This window comes from Capsella rubella, unplaced genomic scaffold (genome assembly GCF_000375325.1).
Source record: "Capsella rubella cultivar Monte Gargano unplaced genomic scaffold, Caprub1_0 scaffold_3, whole genome shotgun sequence".
Classification (NCBI taxonomy): Eukaryota; Viridiplantae; Streptophyta; class Magnoliopsida; order Brassicales; family Brassicaceae; genus Capsella; species Capsella rubella.
In genome coordinates this window covers 10,768,060-10,789,624 of record NW_006238921.1, presented here as the reverse complement: position 1 = coordinate 10,789,624, position 21,565 = coordinate 10,768,060, and the positions used below count along the sequence as shown (strand labels likewise).

At 36.9% G+C, this 21,565-nt stretch overlaps 2 protein-coding genes across 2 annotated transcripts; one reads left to right on the top strand and one right to left on the bottom strand.

The window, feature by feature from the left end:
* Positions 1-15,210: 15,210 nt before the first annotated feature.
* Positions 15,211-16,483, bottom strand: LOC17891641 (36.4 kDa proline-rich protein). The gene is made up of 2 exons (XM_006298263.2): positions 15,623-16,483; positions 15,211-15,431 (listed from the first exon to the last, which is right to left on the bottom strand). The coding sequence occupies exon 1, from the start codon at positions 16,455-16,457 to the stop codon at positions 15,648-15,650; it is 810 nt and encodes a 269-aa protein (XP_006298325.1). The 5' UTR covers positions 16,458-16,483; the 3' UTR covers positions 15,211-15,431; positions 15,623-15,647.
* A 2,284-nt stretch (positions 16,484-18,767) lies between these two features.
* Positions 18,768-21,565, top strand: LOC111831376. Its single transcript, XM_023785299.1, has 2 exons — positions 18,768-21,027; positions 21,158-21,565. The coding sequence occupies exons 1-2, from the start codon at positions 19,113-19,115 to the stop codon at positions 21,352-21,354; spliced, it is 2,112 nt and encodes a 703-aa protein (XP_023641067.1). The 5' UTR covers positions 18,768-19,112; the 3' UTR covers positions 21,355-21,565.

The window sequence follows — 21,565 nt, the reverse complement described above, 5'->3', positions numbered from 1 at the left end:
GGCCGTTTGTTTTTTTGAGTAGAACTTGACAGGGAATATCCTCTTATAATCATCCCAAGAGTTGACCAATGTGATAGTATAGCTCTCTCCCATCGCCTTGCTTTTTCTCCAAGAGAAAATGGAAACAAAATGAGCTTGATACTATCATCGGGCACACCTCCAATCCTAAATGTGTTACACAACCTCTCAAAGGAGTCCAAATGATCATATAGATTCTCCATAGCCAGTCCCAAGAATTTAGAGACTTGGATCAATCGAATCAAACTTGGCTTAATTTCATAAGCATTGGCTTCTATTGGAGGAGGTCGGATTCCATATCTTGACTCATGACAATGAGGAACATCAAAGCTTCCTATTGTGGTTGTTTCCTCTCTAGCATAAGTTGGATTTACTCTCAAATCTTGAGGTTGTGGATCTTGAATAGTGTTAGTGTGAATGTCCACATCCAACACCTTAAATGACTTTGTCTTTTCATTCTTCTTATTTTGATTTGAGTACCTTCGAAAGCACAAGAGAATCAAAGAAGACAAGTTAGTAATAAAAAAAAGAGAGCTCATCATCTCAACTAGATGTGTGAATCTAATCATATGAGCGAAAAGTAAATGGCTTAGTCTCAAGCAAAAATGAAATCCTAATGGCTAATTGATATTGCTCCCCGGCAGCGGCGCCAAATTGATGTAGTGAATTTTACCCAATCAATTAAATTATCGAACCTCAAGGAGAAATTAATTAACAAACCATAAATACACAAATTTGCTTAATCTAAGCTTAATAAGAGATGTGTTTTGATTTCTAAATGTAACTAACAATGCAATTTAAATCAAGCAATGCAAAACAAGATGAAAGAAAGCAATAATCAAAAGACTAACAAGATTCGAATTGAAACAAAGCAGAAAAAGACAATTACTAAGCAATAATTAAAAGACGAATTCTCGGGTTAAGACAATTAACTAAAATGAAAAAGAGATGGGTTATGGAGGCTCAAACAACTTCTAACAAAAAATGATCCTTAGGCCATAGAACACTAAGCAAGACTAACACATTTCCATGAGATTAATCTCTTTACTAATAAATCAGTCATCAACTTCTTTCAACGGTAATCAAATGATCAATAAGCATTATAAATAATTTTATCTAACCACTATCACCCTAATCAACAATTTCCAAAGGCTAGGAATGAAAAGCACTCAACAGTTTTGGTTCGGGAATTTTATCGAACACCTTCCGGGCGTGAAATTCCTAAGTTCTAAATCAACATAATTTGGGTTGATTTAGCCTTATTAACAACCAATAAGCAAGGATCCTAAACAATCTAGTCCTAAACTCCATAACCCAACTACTAAATCATCCTAATCTACCAAAACCCAAGAACTCTAAAAGACTACTCACTCATGATCATGTAACCACAAAGCAATGAAATTGATCTTTGAAGAAACATAATTAGAGAAAAGTAGAAGATAAAACTAAAAGAGAATAAGATTAAATTGTATAAAAGTACTCAAGTTCATACAAGAATTCCAAATATGTAAAAGAAATTGAAAACAAGCACAAAACATAGCATAGATCCTCAAAAATGAGGTTTATAAGGTTTTTATAGAAAGAGTATAAGAAAACCGGGTCAACCCAAATTTGAACCAGAAAAACACTGTAGCTACAGTGCTCGTAGCTGAGGAGAAGCAGCTTGAGGTCAAATCCTTTTCAAGAGGGAGGGGATGATATGATCATGGATAGCACTAAGGAATTGGAGCATGAACCGGAGCTGGAACTTGAAGAAGCTAAGCTCGTAGCTGAGGAGAAGCAGCTTGGAGAGGAAGATAAGCAACTAGGAGAGAAGGATAAGCTTGTAGCCGAGGATGCTCTCGTCACACCAACTGGTCCAATGACTCGTTCAAGAGCTAAAATGATTAACGAAGCTGTTGGAGGATTACTTAATCAGATTCGGAGCCAATACGATCAAGACATCAAGTATGAAGGAAAAGCTTGTCAAAACACTTTGGTTTAGATCCAAGCTAAGTGATTCAACAATGGGAAAAGTGTCATGGTTGTACTTTTTCCCTTGTCAAGTTTTGTCCCACTGGGTTTTCTTGACAAGGTTTTTAATGAGGCAGTTGTTTCACTTCACTACTTCCCATTTGTTGAATGAAAAGCCCAAAGCCTTTCAGCACTTTAGGAGCCACGACCAAGAAGAGGAAGAGGGTCAATCTATCTTTTAAATTTCAAGTTTTTAATTTATTGCTTTGTATTTTCGAGAACAACCTTCTAACTTGTTCCAAGGCCTGTTCTTTCTCTTCTTTATCAACTCCCTTCTAATCTCTTTGAAACTCAACCTTTCTTTTTATCAAAAACCTTTTGTTTCTCTAAGTAGATCTTCTTGTTGATGTGTATATCCAGCAAAACCCTTAGCCTCTTTAGTGCGTATATCCAAAGGATCTAAGTTCGGTATCGTGAAGCTATTCCGCAAGCTTCTTGTGATATCCATCGACCATTCAACTTCTATTCCGCTCCACGGCTTTCCAGCCAAATCTATCCTTGCTCAACTTAATAGTGTCGAATCGTAGGGAGATTCTCATCATGTGGTATCAGACCACGCTCTGAAGTTGAGTACTCTATCCTTTCATTTTTGTTCATCTTTGTCTGTTCACATTCTCTGTCGCCCTGTCATATTGTTTTAATTTTAATAATTGTTTGGCTCGTTAGAAAATTACGAAATCAATTGCATATGAATGTAGAACGAGTCTAGGTTTTTTAAAAATTATTTCCGGAATTTTTCAGCATCGTTTGATAATTTAATTGTCCCGATCAATTGATACTGTGGCAAATAGGGTTTCAGGAAAGTTTGGTGTCGTTTGAAGGGTCATTTTGTTATTGTTGTATTCAATCATTTTCAATTCAAAAAGAACTTGTTACTGGTGATTTTTATGCTTATTCTTTCAGGAAAAATGGTTGAAAGTGATGAAGAAGAAGCTATTTGCAATCGCAACAATAAGATGTTGATGAAGCAATAACCTCTCATCTGAAGAAAATGTTAGAAAACGAATTGAATGGTTTTCGTCAAGAGTTACAACCAAGTTCAGATCACGGTCGAAATTCGACGAGAAGAAGGGAACAAAGAAGATCCCCAAGAAGGAATGAAGAACCACGAGAACATGCTAGAGATGAAGCAGCCAATGAATACTATGGACATCATAGTAGTTCTTCTCAAAGTAGCCAAAGGATGCAAAGGCGTGGGAGAGAAGGCAGAAATCTTCAACAAGAAAATTTTGGAGGTCTAAAGCTTAAAATTCCACCATTCCATGGGAAAAATGATCTAGATGCATATTTGGAATGGGAGAAGAAAATAGAGTTGGTTTTCAATGTTCAACACTACACGGAGATCAATAGAGTGAGAGTTGTTGCTACTAAATTTTATGACTACGCTCTTAGCTGGTGGGATCAACTAGTGACTTCAAGAAGGCGCAATGGAGAATATCCTATGGAGTCTTGGTCAGAAATGAAAGCTATCATGAGGAAACGTTTTGTTCTTACTCATTACCACCGTGAGCTTCACCTCAAGCTAAGGAGACTCACACAAGGAACCCAATCTGTTGAGGAATATTACAAAAAGATGGAGACCTTAATGTTGCAGGCTGATATTTCAGAAGATAGAAAAGCGACAATGTCAAGGTATCTTGGGGGTTTGAATAGAGAAATTCAAGACAGATTGGAGACGCAACATTATGTGGAGCTAGAGGAGATGTTGCATAAAGCTATTCTATTTGAGCAGCAAGTTAAGAGAAAAAATTCTTCACGTTCTAGCTACGGTCAAGGATTGTGTACCACTAAGCCAAGTTACCCCGAAGTAGACAGACCGAGCTACCCCGAAGTAGACAGACTGAGCTACCCAAAAGAAATCATGTCATCAACCAGCCCAAAAGTAGAAGCCAAACCTTATGCAACAACTCAAGATTACAAAGGTAAAGCAGTGAGCTTCCACGTCTAGAACTCATGATGTGAGGTGTTACAAATGTCAAGGAAATGGACATTATGCGAATGAATGCACCAACAAAAGAATCATGATTCTTCTAGAGAATGGAGATATAGAATCCGAGGAAGAGAATCCAGATTCACCTTTGGAAGAAAATGTAGAGATGCCGCCTAAAGGAGATTCATTGGTTTCTAGGAGATCTTTGAGCATCCAATCTAAGACCGAGGAGCAAGACCAAAGAGATAATTTGTTTCACACGCGTTGTCATGTTCAAGGAAAAATTTGCAGCCTCATCATTGATGGCAGAAGCTGTACCAATGTAGCGAGTGATACTATGGTCAAGAAGCTGGGATTGAGTGTAAAGAAGCATCCAAGGCCGTATGATATTCAATGGCTTAACGATAGTGGAGAAATGAAGGTTAAAAATCAAGTGGTTGTCTCCATTGTCATTAGTAAATATGAGGATGAGATTTTTTGTGATGTGTTACCAATGGAAGCTGGGCATATTCTTCTCCGGAGACCATGGCAATCTGATCGGAGGGTGATGCATAATGGTTACTCCAATCCCTATTCCTTTGAGCACAAAGGCAGAAAAACTGTTTTGGTCCCGATGACTCCACATGAGGTTTATCTCGACCAGATGCATCTAAAACAAAAAGAAGAACGAACTACCAAGCAACAAAGTTTCTTTGCAAAGGCTAGTGAGGTTAAGCAAGCTTTGAGTTCTGATCAACCAATGCTTTTATTTATTTTTAAAGAAGCTCTTACGAATTTAGCTAACCTTGCACCGGTGTTGCCGAGTGAGATGACTAACCTTTTGCAGGAATTTGAAGATGTATTTCCGGAGGATAATCCGAAAGGTTTACCACCAATCCGTGGAATTGAGCACCAAATCGATTTTGTACCCGGAGCTTCACTTCCAAACCGACCAACCTATAGAACCAATCCGATGGAGACAAAAGAGCTACAAAGACAAGTGGACGTGCTCATGGAGAAAGGACACATTAGAGAGAGCATGAGTCCCTGTGCTGTTCCGGTCTTGCTTGTGCCTAAGAAAGATGGTAGTTGGCGCATGTGTGTTGATTGTCGAGCCATCAACAACATAACGGTGAAGTAGCGACACCCTATCCCTAGATTAGATGATATGCTTGATGAATTGCATGGTTCTAGCATATTTTCTAAAATTGATCTTAAAAGTGGATATCATCAAATTAGGATGAAAGAAGGGGGTGAATGGAAAACTGCATTTAAAACTAAGCATGGGTTATATGAGTGGTTAGTTATGCCATTTGGGTTGACAAATGCACCTATTACATTCATGAGGTTAATAAATCATGTTCTAAGAGCTTATATTGGAATATTTGTTGTAGTTTACTTTGATGACATCTTAGTCTATAGCAAAAACTTAATTGAGCATATAGAACATCTAAAATCTGTTTTTGAATGTCCTTAGAAAGGAAAATCTCTATGCCAACCTAAAGAAGTGCACCTTTTGCACGGATAATCTTGTGTTTCTAGGCTTTGTTGTGAGTGCAGATGGAGTTAAGCTTGACGAGGATAAAGTTAAGGCGATTAAAGATTGGCCAAGTCCTAAGAATGTGGGAGAAGTGAGAAGCTTTCATGGCCTTGCTGGGTTTTATAGAAGATTTGTTAAGGACTTCAGTACTATTGCTGCACCACTCACGGAGTTTGTCAAGAAGGATGTGGGATTCAAATGGGAGCAAGCTCAAGAAAACGCTTTTCAGTCCCTTAAAGAAAAGCTCACTAACGCACATGTTTTGATATTACCTGATTTTCTTAAAACATTTAAAATTGAGTGTGATGCCTCAGGTATAGGTATTGGAGCTGTCCTTATGCAAGATAAAAAGCCTATTGCCTATTTCAGCGAGAAACTTGGAGGAGCGACGCTGAACTATCCAACGTATGACGAGCTGTACGCCTTGGTCCGAGCTCTCCAAACATGGCAACACTATTTGTGGCCTAAAGAATTCGTCATTCATATTGATCATGAGTCGCTTAAGCACTTGAAAGGCCAACAGAAACTTAACAAAAGACATGCTAGGTGGGTCAAGTTCATTGAGACATTTCCATATGTCATCAAGTACAAAAAAGGTAAAGATAATGTAGTTGCTTATGCATTATCTCGAAGGTACACCCTACTCTCTACTCTTGATGTTAAGCTTCTTGGATTTGAACAAATAAAAAAACTTTATGCGACTGACCTTGATTATCAAAAAATTTATAAAGCTTGTGAGAAGTTTTCCTCAGGTCATTATTTTAGACAAGACGGGTTTCTCTTTTATGAGAACCGTTTGTGTGTTCCTAACTGCTCTCTTCGAGACTTGTTTGTCAGGGAAGCTCATGGAGGAGGACTAATGGGACAGTTTGGTATCGCTCAGACTTTGGAAGTCATGAAAGACCACTTCCACTGGCCACACACGAAACGTGATGTTGAAAGAATCTGTGGAAGATGTCCTACTTGTAAGAAAGCCAAATCTACGGTTCAACCCAACGGTTTGTATACTCCTTTGCCAATTCCTACTCACCCTTGGACTGATATTTCAATGGATTTTGTGATGGGATTGCCTAGGACTAGAACTGGAAAGGATTCAATATTTGTTGTGGTTGATAGGTTTTCGAAAATGGCTCATTTCATCGCTTGTCATAAAACTGATGATGCATTGCATGTTGCTGATTTGTTCTTTAAGGAGATTGTTCGTTTGCATGGGATGCCTAAGTCCATAGTTTGGGATAGAGACACTAAACTTAGTTATTTTTGGAAAACTTTGTGGTCTAAATTGGGGACTAAGCTCATGTTTTCTACTACATGTCATCCGCAAACTGATGGTCAAACTGAAGTAGTTAATAGAACTTTGGGGACTCTCTTACGTGCATTAATTAAGAAGAATTTGAGAACTTGGGAAGAATGCTTGCCTCATGTTGAATTTGCATATAATCATGCTGTGCATTCTGCTTCTAAGTATTGTCCTTTTCAAATTGTTTATGGGTTCAATCCCATCTCACCTTTTAATCTAATCCCTTTGCCTTTGAGTGAAAGAGTTAATATTGATGGGAAAAAGAAGGCCGAGCTTGTGCAACAGATTCATGAAAGTGCTAAGAAGAACATAGAAGAAAAGACGAAACTATATGCTAAGCAAGCTAACAAAGGGAGACGTGAACTGATTTTTCAAGCCGGAGACCGAGTTTGGGTTCACTTAAGAAAGGAGCGGTTTCCAATGAAAGGAAATCCAAACTCATGCCCAGAATCGATGGTCCATTCAAGATAGTCAAACGGATTAGTGACAATGCCTACCAACTCGACTTGCAAGGTAAGTACAATGTGAGTTCTAGTTTCAATATTGCTGACTTAGTACCATTTATTGCAGATGAAACGGATTTGAGGTCAAATCCTTTTCAAGAGGGAGGGGATGATATGATCATGGATAGCACTAAGGAATTGGAGCATGAACCAGAGCTGGAACTTGAAGAAGCTAAGCTCGTAGCTGAGGAGAAGCAGCTTGGAGAGGAGGATAAGCAACTAGGAGAGGAGGATAAGCTTGTAGCCGATGATGCTCTTGTCACACCAACTGGTCCAATGACTCGTTCAAGAGCTAAAATGATTAACGAAGCTGTTGGAGGATTACTTAATTAGATTTGGAGCCAATACGATCAAGACATCAAGTATGAAGGAAAAGCTTGTCAAACCACTTTGGTTTTGATCCAAGCTAAGTGATTCAACAATGGGAAAAGTGTCAAAGTTGTACTCTTTTTCCCTTGTCAAGTTTTGTCCCACTGGGTTTTTTTGACAACGTTTTTAATGAGGCAGTTGTTTCACTTCACCATTGCCCATTTGTTGAATCAAAAGCCCAAGGCCTTTAATGCACCTAAGGAGCCACGACCAAGAAGAGGAAGAGGGTCTATCTATCTTTTAAATTTCAAGTTTTTAAATTATTGCTTTGTATTTTCGAGAACAGCCTTGTAACTTGTTCCAAGGCCTATTCTTTCTCTTCTTTATAAACTCCCTTATAATCTCTTTGAAACTCAACCTTTCTTTTTATCAAAAACCTTTTGTTTCTCTAAGGAGATCTTCTTGTTGGTGTGTATATCCAGCAAAACCCTTAGCCTCTTTGGTGCGTATATCCAAAGGATCTAAGATCGGTATCGTGAAGCTATTCCGCAAGCTTCTTGTGATATCCATCGACCATTCAACTTCTATTCCGCTCCACGGCTTTCCAGCCAAATCTATCCTTGCTCAACTTAAGAGTGTTGAATCCTAGGAAGATTGTTGACACTTTTTCGGAATTCCAGGGAACCTTTCTCGGTTGGAAGAATTCCCACCTAAGATTCCCAATGCTCCAAATTCGCAGGTCATTCTCAGAAATCGCAAACCCAAAAAAAAAAAGGAAAGTAAGAATCGCAAACAAACCCAGAAAGAAGGAGAAGAAGTGAGGAAGTGAAGAGAGTAAAACAGGACAGTAAACCCTAAGCCCTAGCTATGCACAAGATTCACCCGATTCCGTCTTTCAATTTTTGAAAATTCTGAAGTATAGGAAAAATAAAAATAAAAAAATAAAAAGGACCAAAAAACAAACACGTGATCCACATTAGACACGTGTAGCCGCCAAAATGCACTACTTGTACCAAGTTTACAAGTTATACTAATTTGGCAAGTTACACATTTTCATTTTTTTTTTTTTGTAATTAGTTATATTTTTAGCTGTACACATGATTTTAATTAATTGAGGTACATATACCACATGTACATGCCTAAATATTTTTGAAAAAATTCGTTTCTTAGCTTTTCTAATTATATGTTGTTTGGAATGAGAAAGTGACCCTTAATGTGTAAGGTATTTCATGATAAACCTAGAACATGATGATATCTATAGTGAATTATAATAATAAAAATCATTATTCCTTATTATGTATATAGTGGATACCATGATGAAATTTTATTTCAATTCATGTTTATATTTATTTAGTTTTCTCTATTTTTTTCCAGTTCATGTTTATAAAAAACAAGTTGACTTAAGAAAGTCCGAAAATCAAATTCAAATTATTCAAGTTGTACCATAATGAAAATAAATTGTGCATAATTGTTCGGGTTCGGGCCGGGTTTTTCAGGTTTTCGGATTTGGACTTCTAAAGCCCATTCGGGTATATATATATTTTCGGGCGGGTTCGGAGTCGGGCCGGGTTTTTCGGGTTCGGGTTCTGTATTTGTTTCGGGTTCTTAATAACCGTAGTAACCAATAAAACCTTAAACAAAAACAGAAATTTTTTGTAATCTCACCAAAATCATCATCCAAATAGAAAGAAAATAGTAGATAAGTAGCATTGAAGTTTAGGAACGTTAAAGAGAAAAAACAAAAGAGAAAAGAAAAAGCAACAAATGACAATATGTCCATGAACGTTTTTTTTATTTAAAAAGACTTCAAATCAGAACAAGCACATGTCCAAATTCAATCCTCTTTGGCTCTTTTCTCCATGCCTCCATCCTCAAGTTCAAGTTCCTGTTTTTCGAGATGTTTAATAAATCATAACCAAAAGTTAGAAATGTAACAACTAACAGTCCATGAGCAATAATTGAACTTATATTACCTTCATACATTGTTGCATTGGAGTTTAATCGCCTATTATGAAAGGAATTTCAAACTCTGTAAAGTGGTGAAACAAGAAAAATGTGAATAAACATGTATAAAAGAAACTTCAAACGCATCATCATAACTTAAATCAAATGTACCTTCAAAACGCATCATCATAATTTAAATCAATAATTTGTGAAATTGTAAGCATTTTTTATGACAATGAAATATCTTGTTTCATCCACTGCTCTAAACACATCAAAACCTCCACCATATAATGAGTTAGAAAACTCCTTGTTGGCGATATAAGTCTTCCACTCGTGATGAATGCACTCTCAGATGCAACCGATGACACTTGGACTGCAAGTACGTCACGAGCTATCTCTGCTAAAACTGGATATTTGTGGGATTTGACCTTCTACCAAGACAGTACATCATACTCCATTCCATGCATCACATCTGGAGTCTCACAACTTTCCTTTAGATACACATTGAGCTTATCCTTCGATACTTTAAGTCCTTTCTCATTCTGCATCTCTGTAAATCTAGATTCCACCTTTCTTGTTTTACGACTAGAAACCAGGTCGAGATCGTCATCCCATCTTTCAGTTGACTGCTCTTGATTGCACTGAGATATCTGAGAAATCTGCATACATGGCTGCTGACTCATCGTAGTTGACCAACATAATCCCGGTCAATGTTGATTTTTGCACAAATTTGATAATTAATGTTATTTATTCGAAAAAAATATTTAGTTCAGGTTGAAATTCACACGTTATCAAAGTTGAGGTATAAAAATACACTTTTGAAATTGTTCAGGTTGAAATTTACCCTTTTGTGATCTGTTACGGATTTAAACCCAATGATAAGCTTCTTCAACCGCCAGTGTGTATCAATGTAATGTGCTGTGATTACCATATAACTAGCACCTGCAAATAACATCATTACACAACCATTTTTAGCAATGTTAAACTAGCAGTTTCTCATTCTTACCTGTTGGGGAAGCCACCCAAATGTCTGTTGTGAGTGAGACTCTTTGCTTGTTACTCAAGAACAATTTCTTTAAATCTGCTTTTTTCTGCACATACATCTCAACTATGTTTCTTGTTGCTTGAAACAAGTATTTTGTGTATCTTGGAGTTCAATTCCCCAATGCGATGTAGCATAAGAGGTTATCGATCCAAATGGATGTATTGTAAACAATCAAGATATAGCAGAACTAATCAAGTCAAGCCAAGCAGTTGAAAGTTTGGTTTAAAAAACTCTAATGCATAAAAGTAAACTACAGAAGCAATATTGAAAGCAGAAATAAAAGCAAGTAAACAATCAGATAAACAAGGGTCTTAAGGATGGGCTGATGAATCCTCTTAATCTCTTTGGGATGCTTAACATGCTCAGATAGATCTAATCCTAGACAATGAACCACTTAACCTAATCAGTCCAATCTCTTGGCAAAGATTATCAGATCTATAGCACTTCCTAATCTCAACTTTCATTGATGAAACATACTATAAATAGGCATAAAGAACAAGCTCATTAATGTCAATCTACTCTTTACAGGCAATCTCTTGGGCAAGCAAACAGATCTCTGGCATTAGTTGATCAGACATTCCATTTGAACACTTTTTGAGTGCTGGAATGTCTAAGATCTAATCCCACATGGTTAATGCTAAGATTAGCATTAAGATCTCCTAATCCATAAGGTATCTACCTAAATCTATACTTAAGCAACCCAAGAAACTAAGATTCCTCATCACCTAACCCATCCTCTAAACCCAGAAAAACTACTCAGATCTGGAGTTCATCATGAAGTACATAAACCCACAAATCCTTGAATCTTGCATAACTAGATAGATAATGATCTAAGGAGCAAAATATTATATAGAAGCAACTTCAAATACTCAATAGATCAAAAGATATAAAGATTACAAGTTTCTGGAAATGTGTGGTGGCTACAGAGAAAAACCCTAATTAGAACTCGATTTTTGCTTAATGATCCAAGGGGTCTATTTATACTAAAGGCAGAAAGCCCTAAAACACAAAAAGACAAATTACAAAGTCGGTTTGAAGAGAGCTCGGTCGGGTTCATGTCGGGCTCGTTCGGGTCCTCTCTCGGCTCGTCCGAGTCCAGCTTCCTCCTCTGAGTCCGGGTGCTTGATCGTGCTCGCCTTGGTCGGGTTGGATACACTCTATCGGGTACATGCTTTGTAGTGTCCGAGTGTGCTTGTTTTTACTCTTAAATGCAGATGATATGCAAATCCCTATGCTAAAGATCCTAGATGTGAAATATAATGAAAAGAGACTAGAAATCCTAAGAAGTAGAGATCTTAGACATGCAAATAATGCACAAAACATATGCTTAAGAGTATAAAAATATAGGGTTATCATTGCTGTCCTTCTTGAATGAGGCTGGTACAAGTTACACTGGTATGAAAGATAAAAAATGCCATAAACATAAAGAAAGAACTATATTTTTCTTATGAAAAAGCAAAGAAGAGATAAAGAGCTAACCATACTACATAAGTTCTTAAAAGCCTCACTTTCAATGAAAAACAATTGTCACTCTCCAATCACAAGCATCATATCACGAGCTTCATCAAAAACAGATTTAGAAACTCTTGCATCCTTCAGACCTCCTTCTTGATTAATTTGTTTTTGTTGTTGTGTATTGTCTTGATTACCATCCAGCCATGCCAAGTAAGCCTTACACGTTCTCAAATGCCTTTTCAGATGTGAAGTCCCTGATTTTGTAGGGCATGATAAACTATGTTGGCAATAGAGACAGTCACACATATCACGATTGTCTTTATGTTTTGAGAAATGCTCCCATACTTCAGCCCTCTCGCCTTGCTCCTTTTTTGTTTTTGGTTGAGAAGTAGCTCCACTTGAGTCATTTGTTGCTTCGTTGTTGAGACCCTCACCATTTGGAAATGATGATGAATCCATCTGAAACAGAGAAAGGACCCATTGTTAAATACACACGCTTGTAAAGAACACACGCTTCAGTTATATAAGAACAGACGCTTCTAAAGAACACATACTTTTTTGTAGGTTCAAATTATTATATAAGAACACACGCTTCTTTGTAGCTTTGTGGATCGCAAAGCTTTAACATGAACTTTATAAATCCAACTAAGAACACACGCTTTAATACTAAGAACACACAATTCTATTATATAAGAAAACATGATTCCATTATATAAAAACACACACTTCAATATTTACACTGAATTCAAAGAATCTAAACGCTATAAAACACACACTTCAAACTAGTTACCAAAAGCTATAAAACTAAGAATCTAAACACATGATTCCATTAAATAAACAACGAAGACTGATTTCAGTTCACGCTCAAAATAAATAAACTAAGACTAACTTCAAACACAAAAGAAACAAACTAAGACTAATTTGGAACTCGATGAGCTTCAAAAAGGCATCATCGAAGCTCCTTGTAGTAGTAGATGTTGTAATCATCTGTCTCTAAAACCAAAAAAAAAAAAAGAAACGCCGGAAGAAGAGAATTTTTTATTGTTTTTGACTTTTTGTAAAAAAGAGTTGTTGTGGTCTGCAATACAAACGTGTGACTTGCACCTTACCTCCGAGAAAAAGAAAAAACATATATATAAAACATTTCAATTTTTATTTTGTATATAAAGTAATCTTGCTTAATGATGAACAAAAGAAGCATTTATCGTTACTCTCAATTACACAGAGAACAATCCCCATCGTTATTAGCTACAAAAAAAGTAACATAGACGTACGAGAGAGAGAGAGAGACATAGATGGAAAACTCACCTGGGAATAATTCGTTGAAAACTCAGAAGGAGAAGGAGCTTCTAGGGGATGTTGTGAATCCAGTTTGTTTGTTGTATAGAAGCTAAATCGATTCGAGTATATCAGTTTGGAATGATGATTTTTTTTTGGAAATGAAAATATTGAAAATCGATATATCAGTTTCTGGGCAATGAAATCTTAATCGATCAAAAAAATTACAAAGAAATTAATGAAATCGGATTTACAATTGTGTTTTCGGGTATGGTCGGGTATTCGGGTTTACCCGAACCCAAACCCGGAATTTTCAAAACCAAAACCCGATCGGGTATCCTCTTTAATCGGGTTCGGGTTCAGTACGGGCCGGGTTCGGGTACGGGCTTCGGGTACGAGCTTTCTCCCAGGGCTAGTTCAAATAGGATATTACATAAAAATACAATCAATCAACTTTGGGAACCCTGACTCTCAAACCAGCTCGCGATGGTAGATTTCTTCTTCCTTTGTCCATGTTCTCATGTTGATTTAATCCTCTTTGTTGATTTTCTTCCTGTTTTATGACATAAAACTTAGGAAAGACAACCAAATCACGCACATCGTTCGGAACGATCAACATAGACATGATAGGAACTGGATATATTGTCCTTGAATATCCCAATGCTCACTGATCCTGTATATATTAATGATGTATCTAGCTCTTGGAATAAAACATCGCACCCATTTATGTTGTCCTACGTGTTTATCAAGATAAGTACTTGTGGCTATAAACTTTTTAATGAAATCAGCATAGAGTTTCTATCATTCAGCCTGATATAACCTCCTTTATTTTAATTTTACAGCCGATTTAACACAGTATATCTCGATTCTTTAAATTAAGTACAATGTAGCTTTCAGTGCTTAAAAGTCTTTGTAGATTTTTATATGGGAAAAATGTCAAAAAAATAGCTAAGTTTTGTTGACTTTGCTGATTTAAACACAACGTTTAATCTATGTTAAAATCTCGAAGACGGGGTTAACTATTTGTGTGGTGGTTCTGTTTAGCCTAAACAACCACGCTTTTTAAACAACAAAATGACGTTGGAAGTTACTTTTTTCCTCCATGGGTCCTCGCTATGGCAACAATTCGGCAAAAGGTAGAGAGAATTTGTAGATTTTCTAAGGTTAGGGATTTACATTTGTAAATTGTGAAACGATTTGGGATTGTGTTTCTTTGAATTTTTAAAGGACGTTGTTTCGTGGTTTGAAATACATGGTCGTTTAGGCTAAAAGGAAGCAACAAACATATAGTAATTACCCCATTTCACAATTTTCCGCCAGATAAAACATCGTGCTTAAATCGGCAAAGTCAACAAAACTTAACTATTTTACGGAAAGTCAACATTAATTTGGTGATTAAAATGATTTCTTGAAAGTTTGGGATTAAATCGTCCCAAATTTAAAAGTTCGGGACTTTTATGACATTTTTTCCATTTTTATATATACTTCTTGTTGTAAAAGATGAGTTTTGGAGTGGGAATGGAGTAAATATTTCATAACCGATAAATGCTGAAGACAAAGATAGCTGGTCGGTACATAACGTATAACCGATCGGGAGGCGCTTGGATTTTGTTTAGAGTTTTCCATTTATATTAGTGTTTCTCTTTTGTAGTATAAACATAAGTTTTCGACTTCGCAAGCCACATAAACAATTGTGTGTGATTTTCTTAGTTTCTTAAGGTGTTACTTTTGATATTTCATTATTTGTAAAAAAAATTCTAGATCTTTGATATAATATTGCAATTATAAAATCTCTTCTTTTCAATTATTTTATTGGTTTTTGTCCGTATGTTAGTAGTTTTACTCATTGGAGTTTGAGTTTTCTAATGAGATAATTATGTAGAAACCTTAGCCATATTCTCATTCAACTCATCCGATAACTCAAATAAATAAATAAAAAAGATTTCAAATCATACTCTAATACAAAGAGAAGAATCATTAATCTAAAAAGCACACATTAATTGATGATACAAGCAGACATGAACAATAGAGGAAAGAATCAACGGGATATGATATGATTTGATAAACCAATAAAGGAAATACATTGGAGCTCTTCTCACTTCTTCTCTCCAAAATATCTGCGTAAAATAGCCAATAAATTTCGTTATGGCTTCATATTATCTATATAAATATATGATTACAATATTCGAATATTTGAACGTAAAACTTTTTTAATTCGATTGGACTGAAGATATTTTTTGGTAATGCCGTAGTAAATACGTTTCAACTTCAAGTTTTAATTAAAAAATGAGAGGGAAAAATAGCATACCCTTCAAGTAAAGTGAGTTTTAATCTCATATGGAACAAGTGTACCCTGGAGGTGGGTTTTTGCCACAGGTAAGAAGAAGCTGAAGAGCAACAGGGACGTAAAGTTTAAGGTCAAGAGCTTTGATCTTGAGGGTAGTGCAGAGACAAGCGGCGGCTTCAATTTCTGCAAGGCCTTTAAGTAACGGACAGCATTTGTTAACCGCTGGATCCCCAAGGCCTATCTTTACTAGACCACCCAATAAGTCCACGCACGCACCCAATTTTAGTGTGTTTATTGGACATGTAGCCTTATCGCCCCCTGGAGGTGGAGGACAATCTCCACCTCCTGGGGCGGGTGGGTTTGTCCCGGGTGGAAGGATAGGACCAACAATTGGCAAAGGTGGCAATGGAAGATTTGGGCCTACCACTGGAGGTATGGGTAGCCCTGACACTGGAGGAAGAGGTAACTTAGGGACTGTCACCGGGGGAACTGGTAGCTTAGGGACGGTCACTGGAGGAACTGGTAGCTTTGGGACGGTCACCGGGGGAACGGGTAGCTTAGGGACAGTCACTGGAGGGACGGGTAGCTTTGGGACGGTCACTGGAGGAACTGGTAGCTTTGGGACTGTCACTGGAGGAACTGGTAGCTTTGGGACTGTCACCGGAGGAACGGGTAGCTTAGGGACGGTCACTGGAGGAACCGGTAGCTTAGGGATGTGTACAGGGGGTTTCTTGGAGGGCTTTCCGCCGCCCTTGGGGGGATTGCATGAGCCGCATGAGAGGGAATGTTGGGGAAAATAGATAATGAAAATGAGAAAGAGGCAAAGAGAGAGAGATGAGAGTTTGAACGAGTCCATGTTGAGTTAGAGTGGATGGAGGTAACTATACGAAAGAGTGTAGGAATATATAAAGAAAGAATGGGAAGAAGGGTTCACGTGAAGATGGGGGCTACTTCTGCAATAAGAAGAGACACCCCAAAATAAGCATGGTTGGCAATTATCATAAGAATACAAGATTCCCTTCATGACCCATCGCTATATCTCATCACATGTCCCCTAAAAAATTTTCACTCCTTTTGTAATTGCTTCTTTGTCTTGTGTTAACTACAGTTTTTAACAAAGGTAACTTCAGTTTCATTTAACAATGTACAATCATTTTGAATCTTGGTTCCTTCTAGTTAAACAATGGAGGAAATGTAATGAATCAAACTAGCGAGACAGCATAATGACTAGCTAGTATGATTTCCAAATGTCAGCCGTTTGTGTTCCTAAGCATCTCCACAAGTCAGCCGCGAAGGAATACTTCTGCACCATGCATAGAGAAGACGTTAAGGCTATTCGAAAGAATCTTGTGCCTTCCGAGGACCATCAGATACTCAAGTTCGAATACAGTCCCAAAGGGTTTAGGTTAGGGAACAACAACATGAGCTGAAATGTGGTTGTTCTAAGATAGTAGCTATAGCACACACAATCTTAGATAAAGCATTTCTCTAGGCATGCTTACTATTTGAGTTCAGTTCATAGATTACCCCTCCGGGACGGTCTCAGCCTCTAGAAACTGTACGGCAGACCGGGGAGAGATAATTTACTTATAATTGAAGATGAAGCGTATAAGCAAAAAACTAAAGTTGGTAATGGCCAATTCATGGCCAACGACAGTCTATCAATCAACCATATATTTTAATGTAGATATCATATAAGAGTTATATTAAAAATTCAGGAACAGATAGCATATATATAGTTATATCCAAAATATACTTCCAGAGGTAAAGAAGCAAGACTGACATGTGAAATTCAGGACACTCTTTTGTTGTTTGGTGGTTTTGTTACATAGTGTCATAAAAGAAAAGATCATGTGTGCGTGGACCATCTTCTTGTTTTTTTTACTCTCTTCAAACTTCTTCTCTTTTCACCACTCTCTTCCTTTTTACCCTATCTACTACGAAAGAGTCCGAATTGACCATCTAATGAACGAGTACCATTCATAAGCTCTCTTGTATCAATCTAATTGACCATATATATATACATCTATGTATTATCCAAGTAACCATAAGCTTTCTAAGAAAATCTTGACTGTTTGTTTACCTAATTCTTGTAAATAACTTGTTATATTATTAAGTAACATGCTACTTTAGTTTACGGTTACGTGCATTTATTTTTGAAAAATCTAAAGATATATTTGACTTTATAGTCATGATGGCTTCGATTTGATATATTATTTCTAAAATATTTACGAACATGATAGTAGCGGAAACGAGTTATATTGCGTGTTTATTTTAACTGTGTAGGATTGACTTGTATTTTCTGGATTTGGATGGTGAATTTGCAAAAAAATGCAACTTGGAGGGTTAATTTGCACAAAACCCTAGTATTTACTATTTACTAAATACTAAAATAGTATGTCATTTAAAAAACAGTGTTTTAGATTTTTTTTCCTTATCTTTTAGTCCTCAATTTGGTATATTATCTTCTTCCAAATGAAAAATAATATGGTTAACTTGCATAAATAAATAACTAATGTGTTTTATACATGATTATATGTAATTATGTATTTATCAAAAAAAAAGTAATTATGTAAATACAAACAACAAAATAATGTATGAATAGTTTAAAACAAAAATCCCTATAAATCATGAAGTGATAATGTGGTACCCTATCCTTTATCAAATGAATAATAGAGTAATGATACTATTAACCAGATTCAAAACCTATCTAAGATATCTTTTTTTTTCCCTCCTCGGGAAGGATACGAATCGGGGTAACATGTATCAGTCCAACAAAAGCCAGTGGTCAGTGTATATGGCCGGTCGTAAATTCCAAATGACAGATGTATGAGTCATTAATTCGTAACTTTTGCCAGCTGCAATGTATGCTAATGACCCTTGAGAGGTGCTATAGTTTTGATTTCAATGGTTTAGATTCTTCCAACACATCCCATGGCCGACCACAAGTTCATCTCTTATGTTCTAAAATGAGTTATGATCCACTGCTTCTTTCTACTTGTAGATAGATAGAACTGTTGTTCTGGGGTTGTGATTTGTGGTCACTAATCAACAACCCATATCTGTACGTGATAATGTCTGAACTGAAGCTATATATGTATAGGCGATATGTAGGACTCTGTTTTTTTTAGCCATGACTTTATTTATTTCGGAAATTTTGGTTCGATTATTACACCGAGTCCGTACAGCCTCACGTCAAACAAAACCAAGAGACAAGTACTTATGTACAAACCCACGAGTAGTACAGGAAGTGAGTCAACGACCATCAATTCGTTTTGAACCACATCCAAGTGGTAGACGTGATCCCCTAGCTGAGAGAGACGCAAGGACCAGTAAACTAAGAGGAGGCGAGCTAAAATATGGTGCTAGAAGAGACCCGTTGCTATCCAATCCCATCCGAACCCACAAGACGAATTACAGGTTATCTCTAAACAATGGTTATGAGTATTTTGGACCTGAAAGTTTTGAATTTGCAGGACATGAAAGAGATTATCTACAATGGGAAATCAACATGGACAAGTACTTTAGGTATTATTCCATTCCCAAAGAAGAGAGGCTCACCTACAGTCTTGAACAACTCATGGGAAGTGCAAAACATTGGTGGAAGAGAGAGGAAAAAGATAGAGTATGGTACAAGGAGCCATCACTAAGAACGTGGGGACAACTAAAGCTGCTTATGAGGGAGAGATATGCACCTCAAATGCTATCCCAACCAGGTCAAAACACTTATCCCTCAAAGGAACCAAGTCAAGAGAACACAACACATCAACGTGTTAGTTACAATCAAAACGCGGATATATCACCCGCCAAGGTAAGTGACACAAATTCTAAGCTTAATGTTTATCAACAAGTTGAGCACGTGATACACTTGCTTTCATCCAAGAATAATGAGAAAGGTATAGGTGAAAGGGAAGATTCGGCTTCAATACCTTTACTTAAGCCGCAAGATAAACAAGAGCAAGGTAAGTCCTCTAACTATTTAAATTCAAATGCACCAACATGTTATAGATGCCATAAGAGAGGTCATTTTGCTGCAATATGTCCTGAAAGACAAGTAGAAGATATCACATCAATAGAGTTAAAACTGAATGCATCTAACTCAAATGATTGTCTAGTGAAATCAAGTTTAGAATTTTCCAATTCTAGATTAATGCACTTGTCTTTGCCAAAGGTTATTGATGCAGGTCTGTGCCATATCATGAATGACACGGCTGAAGAAGCAAACCATAATGTAGCAACTCCAAAGGAAGTTGAGAATGACATAAGCCTTAAGGAGAAACTTTCGGAAACAACGGCATCACAAGTTTGCAAAAATAAGACGTGTGAGCAAGCAACTGTTGAAGCACGTGTGAAGGCACAACTATATTCAACATCATCTGATCTTGCTTCAAACATCACACTCATTAAGGTTGAGTTAATGCCAAACACCTTACATGGTATCCTAGTAAGTGAAACCTATGATCTTGTTCAATATTGGAATAATTTAATGATTAATCGTAGTTTCAAACACTTTGTTTTAAATGATTATATTTCAAGTATAATGCACTTGATTTTAGTCTTAAGTGTCAAGAAAGAGACAGGTACCATAGAAGAGTATTATGATGAACGAGAGACCACATCCCAAAGGATAATTAATGTGGAGCAAACGGAGAAACTAGCAAAGAGTGATAACATGCATCCAGTTCAAGAGCTTAAGATGTGTTTACCAGCTAATAAAGATGATGAAGTTAGCACCAACAACATCTTGCTGCAAGAAGAATCACCGGACCAGTCATTGAATCAACCAACCGTGGTTATTTCGAAAGATATATTCAACAAAGATCTATGTCAAGTAAGTCCCACGTTACTTCGAGTTATTTCTAATAATTTGAATGATGTGATAATAATGTTGTTAAGGTTTAGAAAGTTTGAGAGAAACGTTGGTTATTTAAATAAACATGTAGAATCAATTTCTTGTTTTAAATCATATCGATTAGTTGATTCACTTTGTGACATACTTATTGATAAACTTTATAAAAGAGAAATGGTTCAACTCGTCCTTGTTTTACATATTTATATTGTTCCCATGACTGTATTAATGCACTTGTTCTTTGCCAAAAGTGTCAACAACATTGCAGGTACGAATATGGATCATAAAGGCGATTCACCGAAGATGAAGAAACGCTTGAATCAAAATCAAACCTGGAGTAAACCAGCGCCATTAGTGATCACACCATCTTTATTGGAGTCTAGGAGAGTCCCAAGTTCTTTTTTAATCAAAGAGGAACCGCCAGATCTCAAAGCTCAAGCAAAAACCCGAGAAGGAGCTAAACACATTACACCATCAACCGTTGTACTAGATCAAAACCAAAGAGTGATCTTATCTTTCTTGCTCAAAGGAGAGCCACCCGATGCACCATGGATCATGCAGACACAACATTACCAAGGTAAGACATTAAACTCCCAAAATCGCATGAAAGCTAAGCTTGGAATCTCTTGATCATCAAGTGATCTAAAGTTTGGAGTGATTCCAATCTTGCATCATCTGGTTTGCTAACTTGCTTTCTCTTGGTGCAGATTGTACAGTTTCGAGGTCGAAACTTTTTCAAGGTCGAAACTTTTTCAAGAGAGAGGGTATGATGCGGACATCAGAACTAGATCAAATCGGGAGCACACCAAACCAATCGGTCCACACACCAAACCGGTTTACATGGAGAATTTTGGAGAATCTTTGCCTAAATGGAGTTCTGATCAAGTATAAGACGAAGGGTTAATTATTCACCATGATATTAACCCTAAGAAGTCCGACAGTTTAAGAGGGATCAAAAATCAGCAAGTCAAATCACCTTATTATTGGGATATGACTGTTGCACTCTTTTTCCCTTATCTAGGGATTGTCCCAATTGGTTTACCTAGAAAGGTTTTTAATGAGACAACACCAAGTCATCAAGGAATCATTCACCATCCATATGATTCAAAGATGAT

Excerpts from the sequence above, each read along its gene's own strand:
- LOC17891641 (XM_006298263.2), bottom strand. The coding sequence starts at position 16,457 with ATGGACTCGTTCAAACTCTCATCTCTCTCTCTTTGCCTCTTTCTCATT.
- LOC111831376 (XM_023785299.1), top strand. The coding sequence starts at position 19,113 with ATGGACAAGTACTTTAGGTATTATTCCATTCCCAAAGAAGAGAGGCTC. Across the intron at positions 21,028-21,157 it reads GCAGACACAACATTACCAAG|ATTGTACAGTTTCGAGGTCG; the intron begins GTAAGACATTAA and ends CTCTTGGTGCAG.